Source organism: Miniopterus natalensis, chromosome 8 (genome assembly GCF_054644295.1).
Source record: "Miniopterus natalensis isolate mMinNat1 chromosome 8, mMinNat1.hap1, whole genome shotgun sequence".
Classification (NCBI taxonomy): domain Eukaryota; kingdom Metazoa; phylum Chordata; class Mammalia; order Chiroptera; family Miniopteridae; genus Miniopterus; species Miniopterus natalensis.
Genome location: NC_142088.1, coordinates 49957480 through 49978467, shown reverse-complemented (window position 1 = coordinate 49978467; position 20988 = coordinate 49957480). Strand labels below are relative to the sequence as shown.

Here is a 20988-nt window from a genome sequence, read left to right as displayed (position 1 = left end):
CTGCCTCCTGGTTGCTTCAGCTTGTACTATTGTTACTCAAAGTTGCAGACTAAACAATCCCTTTATGACAGACTTCCAAACATCGTTTCATTTCCTTTAGGTCTTCGTTCTGCTCAAAAAACCATTGGCAACCCTATTTAGAAGAAAAAAACAAAAACCTCCCTTTCTCCCTTCACATCTTTTTTTCTATAGTACATGTCACCATCTGACATACCTTATACTTACATATATTTAACCTCACTAATATAAGCTTAGAGCAGAGTCTGTGTGTGTTCACTGCTCTGTCTTCAATGTCTAATACAAGAAATCCTCACACAGTCACACATTCATGGGATATATTTTTTTAATGAATTCAAACATTACTGGAGTCTAAAGACCAAACATTGCCAGATCTTTTAACTTCCTGAAGTGATTTTGAGACCCATCATAGACCTACCTGATATTTTCTACTCATGTTTCTATTTGCATATATCTTTTTTATCCTAAGTATACAGGTACAAAACTTAAAATTCATGGTTCTACAAGGTATGCAATTAAAAATGGTGCTCTTGCCCCACTATTCCTCACCCTTAATTTGTTCCTCAAAGGCAACCACTCCTGTTACTGCTCTTCTGTGCTTCTAAGTAACATGCTCACACTGCTTTTCTTTATTTAATTTTTTAAGTTATGGTAAAATGCACAACAAAATTTACCATCTTGAATAACCAACTTTATAGTTCAGTAGCATTACTACATTCACATTGTGCTGTTACCACCATTCATCCATAGAACTTTTGCAAACCTAAAACTATGTATTGAACAGTAACTCCCCACTACCCCCTTACCCTAAGGCCCTGGCAACCATTCTACCTTCTGTCTCTGTGATGGGTGGGGAACCTTTTTTCTGCCAAGGGCCTTTTGGGTATTTATAGCATCATTTGCGGGCCATACAAAATTATCAAAAATTAGCCATGAAAAAAGCTCCTAGATTCATTGAATTTCGAGTCCTGCCTGCAGTTGCCTTGGAAGGGCCAGACCAAATGATTTCACGGGCTGTATACAGCCTGCGGGCTGGACGTTCCCCACTCATGCTCTATGAGGTGGACTTCTTCAGGTAACTCATAATTGGAATCATACGATGTTTGCCCTTTTGTAACTAGCTTATTTTACTTGGCTTAATGTCCTCCAGGTTCATGCATGTTTTGCATGTGTCAGAATTGCCTTTTTATGGTTGAATAATGTTCCACAGTAGTGATACATATACCGCATTTTGTTCATCCATCTGTTGATGGACACTTGAGTTGGTTCCACCTTTTGGCTACTGTAAGTAATACTGCTATAAACATGGGTGTCCAAATATTTTTTTTATGCCCCCTTTCACTTTTGGGTATATACTCAAATGGAATTGCTGGATCATAAGGTAATTTTTGATTTTTTGAGCTACCATATTTTTTCCACAGTGGCTGCAATTTTACACTACCACCAATAGGGCACAAGGTTTCTATTTTCTTCACATCCTTGTCAAAACTTGTTCTTTTCTGTTTTTCAGATAGCCAACCTAACGGGTGTGAAGTTGTGCTCTACTTGAATTTTTTAAATGTTATACATTGCTCCTATAGAAGAAAATTAAATACATATGAACTCTTAAGAGGAGTACCTCTTTCATCGTAGTTACATCATGGCAAAGCCCCAAACAAAATATTCATGATACACATGAATTTATAAGAAATTATAAGAAAAAAATACCAACAAGAAAGTGAACCCAACAAAAATAAGGGCAAAAGACTTGAACAGACATTTCACAAAAGATATCCAAATGGCTGATAAGTGTAAAGGTGCTCAGCATCATTCTTCATCAGGGATATAAAAAATTTACAATAATTATCCACTGGAATGGCAAAAATTAAGTAGGTTGACAATACTATCCCGGAATGGAGGAGCAAGTGGAACTTGCATACACTGGCAGTAGGAATGTAATGTGGTTCACCACTTTGAAAAATTACTCAGTGGTTTCTGATAGAGCTAAGCATATTAGCTACCCTACGACCCTGCAGTTCCACTCTGAAATGTTTTTAAACACCAAATGGTATTTTTTCATTGAACTTCATTATCTGTTTTTGTGGGAAATGACTGCAATCTTGTTTAAAGAAATTTCACCTCAGTTACAATTCATGAAGCATCTGTCTTAAGGATTTACTAAGTGCATTTTTTTGTAAGCTACAGTAATATATTTACATGGTTCAGAAGCAAAACTATACAAGGCAAACACATAAATCTGTCTCCCACTTTGTCTCCATTCTACTCAATTCCACTCAAGGAAAATGAGAATATAGGCTGAAAGAAATATGAGAAATTTCATAGGCAGCTCTGTCATATTGGTGCTAAACTAGAAATGATCCAAACATCAATAACAAATAGAATCAACAAAGCTGGTATATTTATAAATAGTATACAATAATAGAAAAAGTACAATATAAATGCATTACATGGATGAATAAAAGTTCCTGAGTGAGACCACTAGGGTTATATTTATGTGACGTTCAAGAAAAGCAACTATAATATATGGTGATAGCATAGGGGTTAAGCCTGGCCGTGCGTGGCTCAGAGGTTGAGCATCAACCTAGGACCAGGAGATGGTGGTTTGGTTCCCAGGCGGGCACACGCCCAGGTGGCGGGCTCAATCCCAGTAGGGGGTGTGCAGGAAGCAGCCGGACTCTCCTCACTGATGTTCCTCTCCCTCTCCCTTCCTCTCTGAAATCAATGATATATTTAACAAACAAACAGAAACCACTATCTTACCCAATTGGCAAAAATCCAAGTTTCATAACAGGCACATTGCCTTTGGAAATGCAAAATGGTTTATCAATATCAACATATGTTCGCTTTCAATTTAGGTATACTTCAGGTAATTCAGATAAGCATATTTGTTTAAGGTGAAAATTACTTCTGCAATTGGATTCATTCTTTATAACAGAAAATGTCTGGAAAAACCCAATAGTCTGGAGCTGGTTAAATAACTGTATATCCATTCAGTGGAAGTGTGCAGTTGTAAAGGAAGTTCAATCTATAGGTAACGGTATGCAGAGAGATCTAAAATATATTAGTGAATAAAAGGGGCAAAATAAGTCAAATACTCAATTTGCTTAATGGCAAAAAAGACACTAGGCAGTTGAAGAGATGGAAGTGGTGGTGCCAGGTAAAGGTAAACGTAGGATGGGGAAAAGATGGGACACAGATTTTTCAGTGTTTGCCTTGTATAGTTTCGCTTTTGAAACATGTTAAATACTTACATTATCTGTAACTTTTAAAAAATGCATTTAGTAAGCACTTAAGACAGATGCTCTATGAGTTGTAATTAAAATTGAGGTGAAAGTTTTTTGAACAAAAGATGCAATCATTTCCCACAAAAACAGATAGTGGAGTTCAATGAGAAAATGCAATTTGGTGTTCTAGAAAATGTTCATTTCATATACAACGTGCAGTTAATCATATTTAAAATGTCAAATCTTATTACTAAGTTAAGAGACCATTCTACCTTTGTATAAAAGTAGTTCCATTTTATATAATGTTAAGTAATTTTTTAAAGGGGGTCTTTAAGTAGTATTTTAACATGCTAGAATTGGAAAATTTTTTAGCAAAAGACCATTACTTACCTGATAAATATTTCTTTTCATATGGAACTAAAATACAAAAGAAAATAAAAATTAAAATTTAAGCTTTAACATTGCCTTTAAACACTTTCAAAGCAGTTAAAAATGAACCCTTGACTAGCTTAATAGTATCCATATTTCTATTACTTGGTATTGTCTGTGCTATCTGTTCTGAACTTAGGTTTTTAAAAAAAGATGTAGAGGCTTGACAAAATGCATTAGCTTGTTTGGTGGAAGAAAAAGGAAACTCGGAAGACTATGAGCAAGTTAGGGAAATGAGGATTTTTGTTGGAGAGTCTGTGGAAAACAAACAGTAAAATTAGAGTACACAATTGTGACCTTACCTCAGTATGGATTTACTCATGATAGCTGATGTTTCAAAGTTACAGTTTAATTAAAAATTTGGTTTTATATAATGATTCCCTGCGGTACAGTAAATGAGCCAATTTTTAAAAAATCCAGTAAATAATGGAAGTTGAGTGCTATTACAAAACTAGGACAAATTTTATATGATCACTATAAAATTGATTGTAGTCAAGAACTCTGCTGAAGCAAGTAATAAAAAGCTAATTTCAGTTGTAAACAAAGGAAGTAATCCAAGACAGGTGTATAGTTTTGGTTTACAGTTCAAGTAGAAGGGGGTAATACTAAAAGGTGCAAAGAGAAAATGACTGTGTCATGTTTCAAGGAACTCCAAAATTGTATTTTGACATGTGTTTTTAATGAGAAAACAATTCTTTCGAAAACTTAGAACAAACTTTGTACAATGTTTAATAATACCAAAATGTTGTGGGTCAGGCCCTGGCTGGTGGCTCAGTCGTTTGGAGTGCCGTTCTATGCACCAAAGGGTCACGGGTTTGATTCCCGGCCAGGGCACATACCCAGCTTGGAGGTTTAATTCCCAGTCGGGGTGCATGTGGGAGGCAGCCAATCAATGTTTTTCTCCCCCTTTCCTCTCTCTAAAATCAATAAAAAACATATCCACAGGTGAGGATTAAAAAATTTTTTTTTACTGTTGTGGGTCAGAATAATTTTGTTCACTAGAAAATATTTTGATGGGTCAGAAGAAAACATATTTTAATCCAGAATAAATTATAAACTACAACACGATTTTTCTTTGCTGAAAGATACTAGTTCTTGTACAGAATCAAATTCTTTGTAAACATTAGAATCCTGGAATCCTTAGGCATCTGGAATCAGACATGATCATTCACCACTTCCACTGTTCAATCAGATCACATGCAAAGGGGTGATGATAAATCCTCTGAACAACAGAAAGAATTTTGACCTCTTGCAAGCTCTAAAGCAAGCAGAAAGAATAAAGGTATGTGTGGTTCACCTGATCCGGCCCTACCTCTGAAATGTTAAGAGAATATTTGACTTCCAAGAGACTAGAGAACAAACCATCCTAATACAGGGTGTCCCCCAAAAATGTATTCACACTTTAACAGCTGATAGCTCAATTTTGAAAAGGAAATATATTTTAATAAATACTGCCTTTATAATTATTCAAAGTGTGTGTATATGCTGAAGTCTTACTTCCCTCTTGAGGCATACTTACCTCAAAATTACTTAAAACCAGCCCTACTTTTCTACCCGTCTTAGATTGGAAAAAGGTCTCAATTATACTTACTAGCTGCTTTACAGAGGGTTCCGTGTACAGAAGAAACTTCACAATTTCCTTTTTTCCATTCCCCGGTCGTGGTGTGCAAAAAGGCACAGGTGTCAACTAGGTCCTCTTCATCATCGTCGTCTGTCCACTTGTGAAATGTCATATTTGACTTATCGAACCACTTGAAACTCTGATCTGTCAGTTAAGAACATTTTCACCATTATCAGAATAAAAGCCAAATGGTCTAGGATTAAGGGTTGGAAATTCCTAAGGTATGTCTAGTGTAAACATCTGGTTGTAGGATTTAAATTAGAAGAGGAACATATTCTGTGTACACGTAAATCAAAGGCATTGGTTCAAGAATGTTCCGAAGATCTCATATATACAAATATAACATTTTTTATGGGAAATAGCCAAGAAAATAGTTAAATTAATAGTAACCTTAGTAGCTAATATTTTGAAAATAACTATACGTGTATTTTCTATTTTCTGCAGTGACAGTAAATACAGTGATATAACCTTGATAGCTGTCCATCTGTATCCTATTAATCATTTAACACTGATAACTGATTTTTATAACCCTACCATATTACAAAATTACTGAACCTAGAACCACATTTTAATCCAGACAGAAGAATCGACTTAATTTCACATGTGAAACACATTGAGCTGCTCAGGGAAAAGCTGTGGTACAAGTCGGGTGCATACTGAAACTTCAGTACCTGGACACCAGAGGAAACATCAATTTGAACTAGAGAATTGAATCTAAAAGAAAGTAATACATTTTACTAATGTTAAGGAAAAAGAAAAAATCTCTCTAAAGATAAACATCACTTACCATCTGTGTCAAAAAACATGCCTAGTAGGATATCATCCGGGCTTTTCCATTGCTTTTTCAGGGTATCCAGGATAAAAGCATTTTCTTCTTCATTGTGTATGCTTATCATGTCTGCTCCTGAAATTATTTTAGGAAGAAAAAAGGTCAGCATCTTCCCAGAAACAATGAAAATCCCATGAAGTATATACAATTATATATTCTTAAAATACATATATTACACTTTTACTTTTTAAAATTTAGCTTGAAAATATGCACATCTGAAGAGAGTATAATCACTCTTGGGGAAAGTAAAATGTGATGTAAATTGAACAGAATCATTTTATACTCTCATTCACTTATAGTTGGTTATCTTATTTATAGGAAAACAAACATCATGAGGCTTGAGCAGTAAAACACACTTCATGCATCTCTCACCTTTTCCCCACTATCCACTTTTTCCAGCAATCGTAGACCCACCTGCCCTCATTTCACAAGTGTAGAGAGTGGTAGCTCTGACCACACTCCGGAGAACTGCAGAGTAAGGGGGCAACTCGCCGGAACAGTCCCAAGATGTAATCAAGGTCAAGTAACAAGCAGCGTCGCTGACCCACTTCACTTAACTGGCCGCCTTGCTCCTGCTGCCCAAAGCCTATTTCCATCTTTCCTTCAGGTCATCCTTAGAACTAACTCCTGGTTAATGACAAAGGAGGTCCTCATTCTCCGCGGGTAGTTAACTGATTTTCCTGGGACTCTCGCCTGGTTCAGGAGTAAGGCACAGCAGCCATGTATACTTTTGTTTCACATACATTAAAATTTTTATTCTTACAATCTATAAGCTACATGGCACCCTATAAATATTAGCAGAACTTCACTTTCCCAAGATACTTAACCTTTTATTGTGTGACATTTTTTTTGTTCAAAATATTACAGATGTCCCTTTTTCTCCCCAATGACCCATTCCACCCCGTCCCACCCCCCTCCCCAGTCCCTCTCCACACCACTGTCTGTGTCCTTGGGTTGTGCATATATGCATATAAATTCCTTGGTCAGTCTCCCCCTCCACCCACCTGCTTCCTAGCCTTGTTTCTTAACCCAGAGATTCTCTTATAAATGAAAAAAATAATTCCGCTGTCTTAATTGGCTAATACATACGAGAAAGCACTAGTGGAGTTCGTTTCTCTCGTGATATTTTAAGTTTTTGCAAGATAAAACAATGAATGATGACATCAAAGCTTGTAGCAATGGAAACCTGGTGGGGAGGGGACATCAAACCCCTCCTTGTTAGAGACAGAAGTAACAAGTAACATCCTTGCAGCTGTACTCAGCTAAATGAGGAATGTAACACCAGGTTCCGAAGAAAAGTGACCTTCCAGCCCCAGAAATTATAAAAGTACAACGAATTCAAGTACACGAAGAGGAAGTCCTTCCTACTACCGAATTACATTCTTCCAAAATCATCCTGACGACAAAGGCTCCAGAAAACCTCAGAACACAGGCATACCATGGACCTCTTGCAGGTTGGGTTCCAAATCACCACAATAAAGCAAGTATTTCAATACAGCGAGTCATGGAGGGTCTTTTCTTCAATTTGTTAGAAACCCAACATCTGTGAAGCCCAACAGAACGACCTGCACTCTTAGGTCAGCTTCAGTGTGCGCCAGAATCACCTGGAGACCTTCTAAACCACTGCGCTGGGCCTTAACCCAGAGTTCCCGAGTCAGTGGAAGTGAGGTGGGGCCTGAGTATTTACATTCGGAACAAGTTCCCAGGTGATGCTACTGCTGCTGATACAAGAGACTACACAGAATTATAGGAGGCTTAAATAATAGCTATACTATTATACTTAAGACATCTCTCTAAAATCAATAACATTTTTTGTAATAAGTTAACAGTTAAATGGGGAAGAGAAAGAGCTATTATGTCCTGATGGTAAAAATATGTATGTTATTACTTTCACATCTGATAAAAGAGAACCAAGAAATTTAACTACAAAGGGAAAGAACTATAGGGCCAAAAATCTCCCCCCAAAACATACCATACTGTTGAAGAAACTCTTAAACTGGGCAGATGAAAGCTCTATTATAAATAAAAAATAAAAAGGCAAACACCTTAATAAAAGAAAAAATTTACCTCAAACTGAAAAAGGCAATTCACCCCCACAAAAGGAAATATAACCGGAAATATGCGGAAAATGCAATCTTACTGGTAAAGAAATGAAAATTAAAATAAGCAGACTTTCAGAATAAACAGTGTTGGCCTTGGGTGTAGAAAAACGAACTCCTAAGTGGTTAGTCGGAGTAAAAATTAGTACAACCTTTTTGGAGACAATTTGACAAGATGTATCAAAAGCCCTTAAAAAGTACATATTCTCTGACCTGGCGATCCTTAACAATTATGCTAAGGTAATCATTAGCTCTGCTGAAATCAAAGAGGCACACTCACTAATATTCACCACATGTTGCCTGTGTCGCTGAAAGACTCGAAATCATTAACCAATATTTGAGGATTAATTAAATTATGGCATATCTATACAGTGGGAAAATGTACAGTTATTAGGAAATTATATTCTATATTTCTGCCATGGAAAGACATAAGAGAAAATGCAGATTACAGAACAGTTTGCCTAATATCCCTTTACATATATATAAAAAATATATATAAAAAATATATATATTTTAAAGCAAACATTTATTAAAATATATTTACTTGGGGGCAGGGAGTCTAGAAGGATACTTAACTAAAATGTTAATAGTCATTACATTTCCTTAGGGTGATTTTGGGTTCTTTTTAAAATATTTGCATATGTGTTTTTCTAAGTTTTCTACAGTGATTGTGCATTAGTTGTATAATTAAGAAAGTACTTTGAAGAGAAAAGAAAAATAAGACTGAACATTAAAGTAATATTTTAATTAACCCGAAGTCAAGATTCAGCAAGATTCTCTGAGTCGTATCTCCATTTTTTTAAACTCTGTGGTTTCCTTACCAGTTCCAGCTCTACTGTCACCTCCTGCCTGTTAAATGTCATATAGACTTTTAATCTGTTTTTCCCTAGTACTTACTTGTATACTGAAATGGGAACAAGATGCCAGACTAGAAAAACCCTCAAGGGAGAGACTTTATTTTACTGCGTTACACTCTAGGCGTAAGTGTCCAGAGAGGAGTTCTCCTTCCTTCTCTCTGACCTTGCGGCAGCCAGTGGAATGATTTTTAACATCATAATCTAATTAAATGTCGTATACACTGAAATTACTATGTCAGGCAAATAAGTCACACGTTCATTTTCTTTAACACATGACAGCGTAAGAGCCTGAAGAATACACGTGCACAAGCAAATTTTTTTTTGACAATGCATTACCAATGACACTACCTGCTGAGATGTAATTTGGGTCTTTAATTCTTTTTATGGTTAGTGACATAGCTCCTAGATCACAAAAAGGAAAGATTGAAAATGTTAAATTTTTTGATTATAATGATGATATATAAATTTAGGGTAAATGTTGCAAAATAAGAAAAATTTTAGCCCCTCACAATTATTTTCCTAAATGAATGATAGTATCAAGAATAAAGAGAGGTAACACCAAGTAAATCAGAACAAAGCACAGGGAATATTTCTAAATATAGCTCTCTGCAGCCCAAAAGGTAACAAGTCACTTGTTTTGTATATATGATTTTAATTAAAGTATCCCTAATACAATTTGATAGTCTTCCAAAATGTTATACTGGTAGGTTGTCAGAAATTGTATTTTTTAGGTAAAGTGCATTTCTAAATGCTGGAGTGATGAACGTGCCTAAGTCAAAATTTAATGAAATGATCAACAGATCTTTGTATCTCAAACAATAATAAAAAGCACCTTTAAAGAATCATTAACTCTCATCTCACCATCATAGACATATCAGTTGAAAAAGATGCTAATTCACATCATCATAGTTTTTTTAAATCATTATTTTTCAATTACAGATAACATAAAATACCAGTTTTAGGTATACAACCCAGTGATTAGACATTGTATAACTTACGAAGTGATCATCTCAATAAATCTAGTACCCATCTGACACCATACATAGTTATTAGAATATTGACTTTATTCCCTATGCTGTACTTTACATCCCCATGACTGTTCTGTAACAACCAATTTGTACTTCTTAATCCCTTCACCTTTTTCACCCAGCCCCCCAAATCCCTTCGCTTCTCAGGGGGGCCCTCTGCAGTTAAGATAAGCCTCCTGATTTTTATCTACCACATGTGGGTGTTCGACCAGCCCCACTCTGCGTCTCCACCCCTTCTACCAATCTTGATATGGCTGCTTCTTTAATTCCCTAGTAGTAGAATTTCTGTTCAGCCAGATTTGAGGGGGTTTTGAATGATGGTTGTTCGGTAGTTCAGCTGTAATTTTGATGTGGTCGTGGGGATTCTAGTACCGCATTACTTACAGCACCATCTCAACTGGAAGTTCCCATCAAAGCTTAATTTTGAGTTGATGACGATCACAACTAGAGGCTTAACAACAGGATGCACTTTGGGCTAGACAGTCAAATATCTGAAGAGCATCCAAGCACACCTTTTTAAAAATAACTTGTTTTTGCAATATTTCACAATGTTGAAGATACAAATGTATTTCCCAGAGAACACTGAGCATATCGTCTAGCAAACAGCCTTATTCTCATTTTTCTTTAATGTACACTTCTTTACCACAGTCTTACTTCATGGCCCATGTCACCTGACTTCTGCCACACACATGCCTGAAACAGCACTTTCAGGGCAGAATGACAGTGATTGAGAACTCTGGTCCTAAAGTCAGATGGACCCTGGTTTGAATCCTGGCTCTGCCAATTATGACCTGTGTGACCTTGAACAAATAACTGAACTAAATTTCTTCTTAATAAAAGGAAGTTAATAATAAACTACTTAATAGGTTTGTTATAATAACTGAAGCCAGTTAAAATATACGATGTGCTTAAGTACAGTGCCTGGCACAGAGCAGGCACGTTAACTAGACACTGCTATCGCTAAGGTTCTGTCACTCTGCTGGGACAGCATTGTGTAACAACTGTCTTCCACCCAATCCCACCGCCTGTGGCTTGTGGATTTTTGAATAAAATTATTGTAAAGACCCAGGTCAAAGTGAGATACAACAAAAGCATTATTTTAAAAGAAATTAGTGAACACTACTGATTTCTGAAAGAAAGAAACAAAAAAAGAACAAACTCCTTACCATGGTCAGTGCACTGATTCCTGACATCCTCTATGCTTTCTACTTTGATGGCTTCTTGAAGAAAAATGTAACAACTGTCTTGGAACTGAATCCAGGTGGATGAAGGACAGTCTATGTGGAAAAAGAGAAACACAGTCAAATAACTTGAAAATAACAATTTCAAGAATTCCTAAAGGATAATAGATATCAGGTTTTCACAGAAAAAAAGGCAATTGCTCTCGTTAATTTAGCAAAAAGGCTTCCAGTCTTTGTTAAAATAAGAAATTGACGATAATAAGAGTGTGATGTGATAGTAATTTATTTTTCTCCATTGCACATGTGGGAAAAGTGAACTGAGCAAATGATTCTCAGAGCAAAGTTCTAAGTCTTTGGGTTGCTTAAGAATTCAGAAGTAAATTATAGTATTATTGCCAAGGCAACAAACTATCCAGGAAGACAATCAGAATTACAAGCTCTTCTTAAGGTTATCTTTGTAGCACGCAGTAACAATTCCAAAAGTCTTAGTTGTACAAAATCTTTTTGTTAAAATTATGCTTCCAAGAACAGAGAAGAAAACAAGTTGCTAGGTCATGAATGTTCAGACAAGTTTTCACATTGCACCGGAAAACGAGATTGATGTTCTTCTGAATGTTCTTAATTTAGCACCTCATCAAAGCAGATTCTTAGAATGGTTCTAGGAAACAGAACCGTCTCTCCTCTACTGCTGTGAGTAGAGTGCATCTCCTTCGTTTCTATCTTGGTCTCTCCTGTTGTTGTTCATTATAAAGGTGTACATTGTTAAGCCTTGGTTCTAGAATTTCTTTATCAGCATTAGAAGTAAAAGTAGGCCTGTAAGAGCTTGGTTTCACTGGCCAGAATGGACAAAGGATAGGAGAAATTTACTGAATTCCAGTGAATAAAGGAGTATAAGGCATTAATCCTCATATTCTTTCGGGTCTATATAGGGAAAACCACTAAGATTTTACATAGTTTTAAGTTCTGTATGTATTATAATTTTAACACAAGTCGAAGAATGCCCCACTACAACGATCAGAACTTAACACTCAGCGATGCTAGTCTAAATTCAATAACTTTGATTTTACTAAGCTCAAAATACGGCAGGAACCATGAGTTGTCCCCAGTACTAGACCTCAGCTTCTCATATAGCACAGAGTACATGACCCCTAAGCTAGATTATTTCCCAGTCTTCTAGTAACTTCTGGATGATGAGGTGTGAGCAGAAGTGAAATGTGTAAAATACATCTTTGAAAGGAAGAAGTGTGCTCCCTGGACCACATTTCCCCTTTCCCACGCTAGAATAGTTAGCCATCTCTAATCCATAAACAGTGGAGGCAGCCCAGGCATTACAGAGCAACAAGGTGAAGGATCCAAGGTGGAACCACCACATCACACTCAGGTGGTAACAAGAAAGAAAATAAACTTATATTTGGTTGAATCCACTGTTAATTCAGGTCACTGTCATAGCAGCTGGCTAAATAGCCTACTTAGTACAGTGGGCTACTTAAAATCATGCCGATGTACGAGACCTGAGTTTTTCCCTGGCTGCCTCCTGCTTGCTTCACTTAGTAGTTAAACCACGCAAGGTGCGTTAGCATGAGGGCAGGTGTTCCAAGGCACAGTGTATTCTATGTACAGGTTCTTTCTTTCCTGCTGTTTTAGAAATACTTGCATTATACACATGACCACGTTAGCTTGAACTCGTGGGAATCTAGACCTTTCCCATGATGGTGGGCTGAAGGTAGTTGACTAGGTATGTTTTAGCAACAAGCACTTTCCTTTAGGAAAATGCTCTTAATAAAATATTAAGTAAAAAAAAACAACCACCCCAAACTCTGGCTATAAAATTATGTGTGCACTATGATCCCGACATTGAGAAAGCAAGGAAGCCCAGAAAGATTCGGGAACTGGAGAGACCAGACACCTTTACAGGAGGAGGGTTCCGGGACGGCTTGAAAACAAGGCCCTCGGCTGAAAGGTGGTATGAGGAGCAGCTAGCCCCTTCCTGAGAAACACTACTCAGCCGTCTCACTTCTGCTGCACATCTCTGCTGCCTTCTTCAAAAGTCTGGCCCTTCCTCAGAACAAAAACTTATTTCTCCAAAGCCACTTCCAGACCATCGAACGTTATTCTCTGTCTGCTCATCCTTTGAGGCCCAGGCCAACCCTGTACCCCACCTTCTCCAAGACATCACCACTGGAATTTATGTTGACTTCCACCTACAATCTCATCACACAGTTTTTGCTCTTCTAAAACACTGTCCAATGGCTGGGTAAAGTACAGGGCTTTGAAGTTGGACAGATTAAGGTTTTAATCTTGGTGGTGAGACCTTGGCCAACTTATTTCCTGTGTGTCCTCAAGGAAAAAAACAACACCTCATTGGATTGCTGTTGTCAACTTTAGGTAGGAAGCTACAAAACTGCACAGCATGGTGCCTAATTCAAGGAAGGTGCTCAAAACAGAGCTTTCATTGTTATGTCTAAGAATGGTACCCTTCCACCCTGGCTGGTGGGGCTCAGTGGGAGCACTGTCCTGTGCACCGAAAGGTGGCGGGTTTGATTCCATCAGGGCTCGTACGGGAGGGAACTTACCGATGTTTCTCTCTCACGTAGATGTTCCTCTCTCTCTCTCGCTCCTTCCTCTCTCTAAAAGTCAATTTAAAAATAATAAAATAAAATGAAAAAGAATGTTACCCTTTCCCACTAGACAGTGACCCTTCTGACAATAGGGACTTATTAAACTTTGGATCACCAACACCTCATAAAGCTCTTGGACTATCATAAGAATTTAAAATATTTTACAGAATGAATGAATTCTCTCTTCTTCATCCTTAAATAGCTTAAATTTATCATCTTTTCAGCAACTCATACACTCTCTTTCCAGGGTATTCATCTTTTATTTCTAGAAGCATAAGTTTCTTATATCCTATAATATAAATGGATTGAACATGCTGCCAATTCTAATACTCTTATTGATATACTTTTTAAAAAGTAAACTTTTATTGAAATACACCATACAGTGTATAAGTCATAAATATACAGCTTGGTGAATTTTCATAAACTGGACATACCCATATAATATATCACCGAGATAAAGAAATAGAACATTAATAAAGCATGCAGTATGTACTTTTTTGTGTCTGGCTTCTATGATAAACATTACTTTTAAGAGATTCATTCGTGTTGTAGGGTGTTGTCCTAGGTGGTTCTTTCCCATTGCTATACAGTATTGTATGAACTTATTCATTCTTCTGTTGATGAATATTTGGGTAGTTTCTAGTTGGAGGCCCAGTATCCATGGGTTTCAGCTGAAAGCCTGGGTCTTTGGCAAGTTAAAACTCAAAATTTTGTCCCCTTAGACACCATGAGGCTGCCCAAAACTCTGCTCTACTTTTAGCTGCTTTAAATGTTGGCAATTCTCCCGCAGAGAAAAGTAACACACAGTAGTGGGCTCACCTCAACAAACAGCCTTAGAGCTGCAAATACAATTCTTATGGGATTTTATCTAGGTTTCTAGTTGTCCTTAGTGGCAGCACTGGCCTCCCACTCCTTCACAGTCGGGAGCAGAGTTCCCAGTTTCATACTTCTGAAGAAGCTGTCGGTAACTGTCCATCTAGCCAGCACCCACCCAACTAGCATTTGCTGAGGAACTCCTCTGCGCCAGCTGGAATGGGTAGAGCTAAGGGGTCAGAAAGGGCTACAAGGAGGAATAAGTCCCACACTTAGTGTTCAGTCTGACGGGGAGAGTCAGACGTGTAGACATGACATATATTATTACAAATGTATGATAGGCAAAATGCTATAAAACTATTGAAGAAAGAACAAATAACCGACAGAGTAAAGGACAGTTCAGAAAGGAGGCAATATTGGAGCTGCAACTCTCAGGATAAATGAGTTTGCCATGTAAAAAAAGTAAAAAGTAAAAAAAAAATCCAGCACAATGACAAGCACCTAGTAAGGAATCAAATACTTGTTGACTGAGTAAATTAGGCAGGTCTCTCCCTCCTCCCCCTTCTCCCACCAGGTAATGTTTTCTGTATGAAAACGTAATAGAGAAAACGGTCATTTCCAGAATGAAACTCAAGTCAAAAGTCACAGGGCAGATATTCTGAATTGCAAACTTTGATTTTTATTCTTCTTCTATTTCTCCCTGGTTCCTTTTGTTATATTTTCTTTAGCCTTATGGAATTAAAAAAAAAACAAAAACCCACAAAAAAACACACACTGAAATGGAAACATTTAATGACATTGAAACGCCTTTATAAATCACTGGAAGTTCCTGAACCATGGACTGAGAAATGCTCTCTTGCACTACTTCTAGTCAAAGCTACACGTAGTATTTCTATTGGTAATAAATAAGAATATTTTAAAATGTCAAAAGAAATAAAATATTTTAAAAATAAATAAATTTAAAAATACCGTTTAAATGGAATAAAGCATGACTATTAAGTGCACAAAAAATATTTGACACCAAGTGAGATAAATTTTACAAATTACTTTTGTACATTTGTAGTTTTATGCTTTGTAAATTATAATGAGCTCTGATGTAAAGCATGTACTGATTAAAGTATAGTCCTATTTCAGTGGCAGCTCATGTGTCAATTCTTCATGAAGTGCCCAACCCTCCCCTTCCTGTAGCCTCTGACTCCTCGGAACTTCCACAGGACTTTGCACTAGACTATGTGTGAGAGGCCCTCTCTGTTACAAGGTTTACAGACCTGCTCAGGTTACCCCTCATGACAGAGATCAATTGTGAAGACACACAGGGTAATGATAAAGCTGAAGCTTCTGTCCCAGCAGTCAAATGGGCCTCTTAGGGTTCTCATACCAGGTCCCTGCTTTGGGCTCCTGCCCAGCCGAGAGCAGTCAGCTTTGGATTTAGGAAATTCTCCCTATTTCGGTTAGTTGTGGTTAGGGTGGTGAGCATATGACACAAACCATGAGAACCTATGCCTAAGAACCATAGGTAGCCCTTCTTCTTGAAAAAGAGTTTATGTGCCCTGGCCGGGTAGCTCACTTGGTTAGAGCATCATCCCAATGTGCCAAGGTTGTGGGTTTGACAGTCAGGGCACATACTGGAATCAACCAATGAGTGCATAAATAAGTGGAACAACAAATCAATGCTTCTCTCTCTCTCTTCCTCTATCTCTAAAATTAATTAAAAACATATTTTTTTAAAAGGGGTTATGTTACCTTTTGGTGACCTACACACACTCAAACAGCACTGATCAAATCCTGCTCTGTATACCTGTTATCTGATATTTATCCTATTTTCCCAATTGGACTGTTAACTGCATGACAAGAGACCATCTCTTAAATTTAACTTTTCCCCCAATAATAACTATCACAGTGTCTTGTATGTAACCCGAGATAGCATGCAGAGAAGTGGACAGTGCAGGGCTCTGACTAAGCATATTAGGCTGTGGAGAAAAGTCTGGTTCTGACTACATGATCTTGGCTATGTAATGTAAACTTCCTGTTCCCTAAGTTCCTTATTTGTAAAATGGGGATGCTAGCAGTACCTATCTCAGGGGTGTTGTGAAAAAATTGCTGTAGGGGCTACGGATTCCACAGTGAACAAAAAGGAGAAAATTCCTGCTCTCCTGGAACTCATATTCTAGTTGAGGCAGATACACAAAGAGTAAGTAAGCAAAATAATATGTTAGAAAGTGGTTTTTTTTCCCATTTTTAAAACAGAAATTAAACTTATAAAAAATTTATTTTATTGATTTGAGATAGAGGAAGGGGTGAGGGGGAGACAGAGACACTGATTTGTTGTTCCACTTTTATGCATTCATTGGTTGATTCTTGTATCTGCCCTGACAGGGGATTGAACCTGCAAACTTGGCATATATCAGGATGACGCTCTAACCAACAGAGCTACCCAGGCAGGAGGAGGTTTTTTATATTTAAATAGTATATTAGCAATCTATTGCTAGGTAGCAAATTAGCTGCTTAAATCAACAAAAAACCTTTATTATTTCACACAGTTTCTCTGAGTCAGGAATTCGGAAGCAGCTGCTTAGCTGGGTGGTTCTGGCTTAGGGTGTCTCGTTAAGTTGCAGTCCACATGTTGGCCAGGGCCACAGCCACCTGAAAAGGGAGCTGGGGCTGGAGGATCAGCCTCCAAGAAGGCTCACTCATGCCGATGGTGAGCTGGTGCTGGCTGTGGGCAGGAAGCCTCAGCTCCTCACCACATGACTTCTCCACTGGGCTGCCCAAGGGTCAAGTGATTCGAATAGAACAAGGTAAAAGTGCAATGTCTTATGATCCAGCTTTGGGACTCACGCTCCGTTATTTCCACAACATCCTGTTGGTCATACAGGTCAGCCCTTATCAGCGTGGGGGTGAGCTACGTCGAGTCTGAATACTAGGAGGTGAGAATCACTTGGGCATCTTGGAGGCGAGCAACCACAGACACTGATAAACACTAAGGAGAAAAGTTAAAACAGAGAAGCAAGATCCTTAGTGTGGGAGAGGGTTAGGGTTACAGTCCTAGGTGGCTAAGAAAGGTCTCATAATAAAGATGACACAGAAAAAATGACCTGAGTGAGCTGAAGGAAAAAAGCCATGTGGACACCTAGGTCAGAGAGAGGGAACAGCAAAGGTTCCCTCTGAGACGGGAGTGGATATGATGACAATGACGATAATGGTAATTATAGTGAATCAAAGATCATTGCTGAACAATTAAATAAGCAATACATGATAAGGCCAAAAAAAGGAGAAAAAGCTAAAGGCAGAAAGATATAAAAACTGTTGATTCACTTCCTCATACCTTTCCACTTCCCTCTCCTTGGGCTCATTTCAGCCTTCGCGGGCACGCCAGTCAGCTGGTTCAGCCCTGAGCCCCTCGGCCTGCCGCGGGTCCGAGCGTCTGCCGGGAGCAGGCCTTAGGCGCTACTCGAGAGATGCAGTTTTACGTGGAGAACAATGTTCGAGTAGAGGCTGGATGCCTCCAGAGAGGAAAGCCGTGAGGTTCGTACACTTCGTGAGAGGAAGGCTAAACGAAGACTTTTCAGTGCTCACTATCCTTGCTATAATCCTGCCTCCCCAAAATATGGCCATAAGTTTTCAATTACAGGTTCTGTAAATATTTTCTATAAAATATATTTCAACAAATATATAGTACTTTGCTAAAGAAAAAAAATACCCTGTCCACAAAGCTCTCTGCAAAGTGCTTTCTGTTACTCTTACTTCTTTGCAGCACTCCTAAAAGATAGATTGCTGTTAATAATACACTTAGCCCAGGCAGGTTTGGCTCAGCATCGGTGAACTGAAGGGTCGTGGGTTCGATTCCCGGTCAAGGGCACATACCTTGGCTGCAGGTTGGATCCCTGGCTCCTTGGGATGTGTATGTGAGGCAAACAATTGTATCTCACATTTATGTTTCTCTCTCTCTCTATCCCCCTTCCTTCCACTTTCTCTAAAAATCAATGGAAAATAAATATCCTTGAGTGAGGATTAACCAAAAAACAAACATCATCACCATCATAATGCACCTAAAAAAGTCTTTGTGGATTTTATAATTCTATTGATTTAATTAGTACAGAAATTTAGGAGCCTGATGGAAATTTTAAAAGCCTGTACTTAACATAACTCCAAAGGTTTCCATATAGTTCCTCTGCCTAAAATTACCTTGTACTGAAAGAATAAAATGGCATCTCCACAGAAGTATTTTGCATTACTGGCCAGTGTCATAGGACTCTCTGTTCTCTTATTATTTCTTTTTTTAAACAACCACACAGAATAAGAGGAAGTGATCCCTGGGACATACTTGTTCTGAATGTTAACAAAGGAGAGACAAAGATTGTAACTTTTTTCCTTTGTCAATAATAAGACCTTTGTGCCTGTCCCGTTAAGATATGAGCTGCAGCCACTTACCTTCCAACAAGAGCAACTGTGGCGGTGCCAGAGGAAGAACAGGAGCCAATTATCACATTTATTATGTACGGACGAGGGAGTGGCTGTTCCAAGTCCCTGACTAATCCAGAGCCCAGAGTGCTGGGACGCAAGGGCTCCTTGAATCTCGAGGAAATCTAGCTGCTCTGACACTCCATCTCCTCTCCACATCACCCTCCCTACCCAGCTTCCAAGATGTCCACATCCATCGTGGGCCCTCATGAGCCTTCTCAGAAGAGCTGTCATGGTATTTATTCATAGAATGGGGGTATCAGTCAGTGTTACTCTGCACCTGTTTCATAGGGCATCACTGGTCCATTTTCTTAGAGAGTCAGTCGCAAGGTTTACCCTTGAAATTTAAAATGACCCACAAAAGGAATGAAATACTTGATATGTATTATAAAAATTGTCAATAACACTTGTAAAATATGTTATAAACATGAGCACATTTTTTAAAAGCTTCTCAAGAATGAAAGAAATCCTGAAATAATACCTAATTGCAATTTCACTTTTCCATTGGAAGAAAAATAAACATTTATTAACATTTAAAAATTTATAAAAACTATAGTGAAATAATTTCCTATGAAACATAACTGTGCCATCCACAGGGTCAGAAAAAGTCACATCAATAGATTAAGATGAGCTAGGCTGGTGTGGCTCAGCAGTTGAGCATCAACCCAGGATCCAGGAGATCGTCGTTCGATCCCTGGTCAGGGCACACACCTGGGTTGCGGGCTCCATCCCCAGTGGGGGCGTGCAGGAGGCAGCCCATCAATGCCTCTCTCATCATCGATGTTTCTCTCTTTCTCTCTTCCTCTCCCTTCCTTACTCTGAAATCAATAAAGATATATTTTAAAAAAATAGATTAAGATGATTTAATGCTTTGAATTCAACGATGAGTTCATAGCAGAGTAAAATAATTTGAAAGAAATTACAATCCCATCATCCCCCCTACTTTTAAAATCATTTATCTAAAAACATTTTGTTCTTTTATTATAAAGTGGAATAAAGTACAGAGACACAAATCAAAACAAAACAAAACAAAAAACAAAACTCCACAAGGTAGTCCAGTCTCTGCTATTATGGTGCCTCCTCCTGGTAAGGGGAGTGACAAGCAAGAAAAATGAATAAAGATGCGTTCAGGTAAGTGTTTTGAAGAAAATGAGCGTGGGGATGTGACAGAGAATGTGGGGTGTTCAGGGAAGACCTGAGGAGGTGACATATGAAGAGAGATCGGAATGATGTGGGTGAGGGCCGACACGCCAAAGACTGGGAAAGGGGAGGGTGGTTGGGTGGAAGAACCAGCAGGTGCCCCGAGCCCCAGGAGTCAGTGTGGATACACAACGGCAGGAAGGATGGGAAGAGGTCACATCAGGAGGCAAGGGTGCCTCACCTAGGGCTTGCGCACCATGGCAATCCAAAATTAGTAACCTACATCTTTACAAACCAGTGTTTTCATATTTTGGGTGTTTCATAAATACCCAGAAGAGAAGTTGCTGGACCGTATGGTAGTTCTATTCTTAATTTTTAAAGGAAACTCCATACTCTTTTCCATAGTGGCTGCACCAGTTTCCATCCCCACCAGCAGTGCAACAGGGTTCCCTTTTCTCCACATCTACACAACAGGTGTTATTTTTGTCTTTTTGATAACCACCAAACAGGTAAGAATAGCTTTTGATTTGTGGTTTTGATTTGCATCTCCCTATTAACTAGTGATGCTGAACCTCTTTTCATAGGCCTGTGAGCCATCTATATGTCTGGAAAAATGTCTCTTCAGATCTTCTCCCCACTTTTTAATCTAATTGTTTTTGTTGTTATCGAG

The 20988-nt window shown here is 38.3% G+C and overlaps 1 protein-coding gene across 1 annotated transcript in view; it reads right to left on the bottom strand.

The window, feature by feature from the left end:
• LOC107545442 (lymphocyte antigen 75) overlaps positions 1-20988 on the bottom strand; it is a 116582-nt gene that overhangs the window by 2403 nt on the left and 93191 nt on the right. Inside the window, exons 35-38 of the mRNA XM_087819818.1 lie at positions 11272-11382; positions 6080-6196; positions 5263-5436; positions 3633-3659 (exon numbers count right to left, since the gene is read on the bottom strand). Of these exons, the coding sequence (XP_087675944.1) occupies positions 3633-3659; positions 5263-5436; positions 6080-6196; positions 11272-11382 (429 nt within the window). The remainder of the gene's footprint in view (positions 1-3632; positions 3660-5262; positions 5437-6079; positions 6197-11271; positions 11383-20988) is intronic.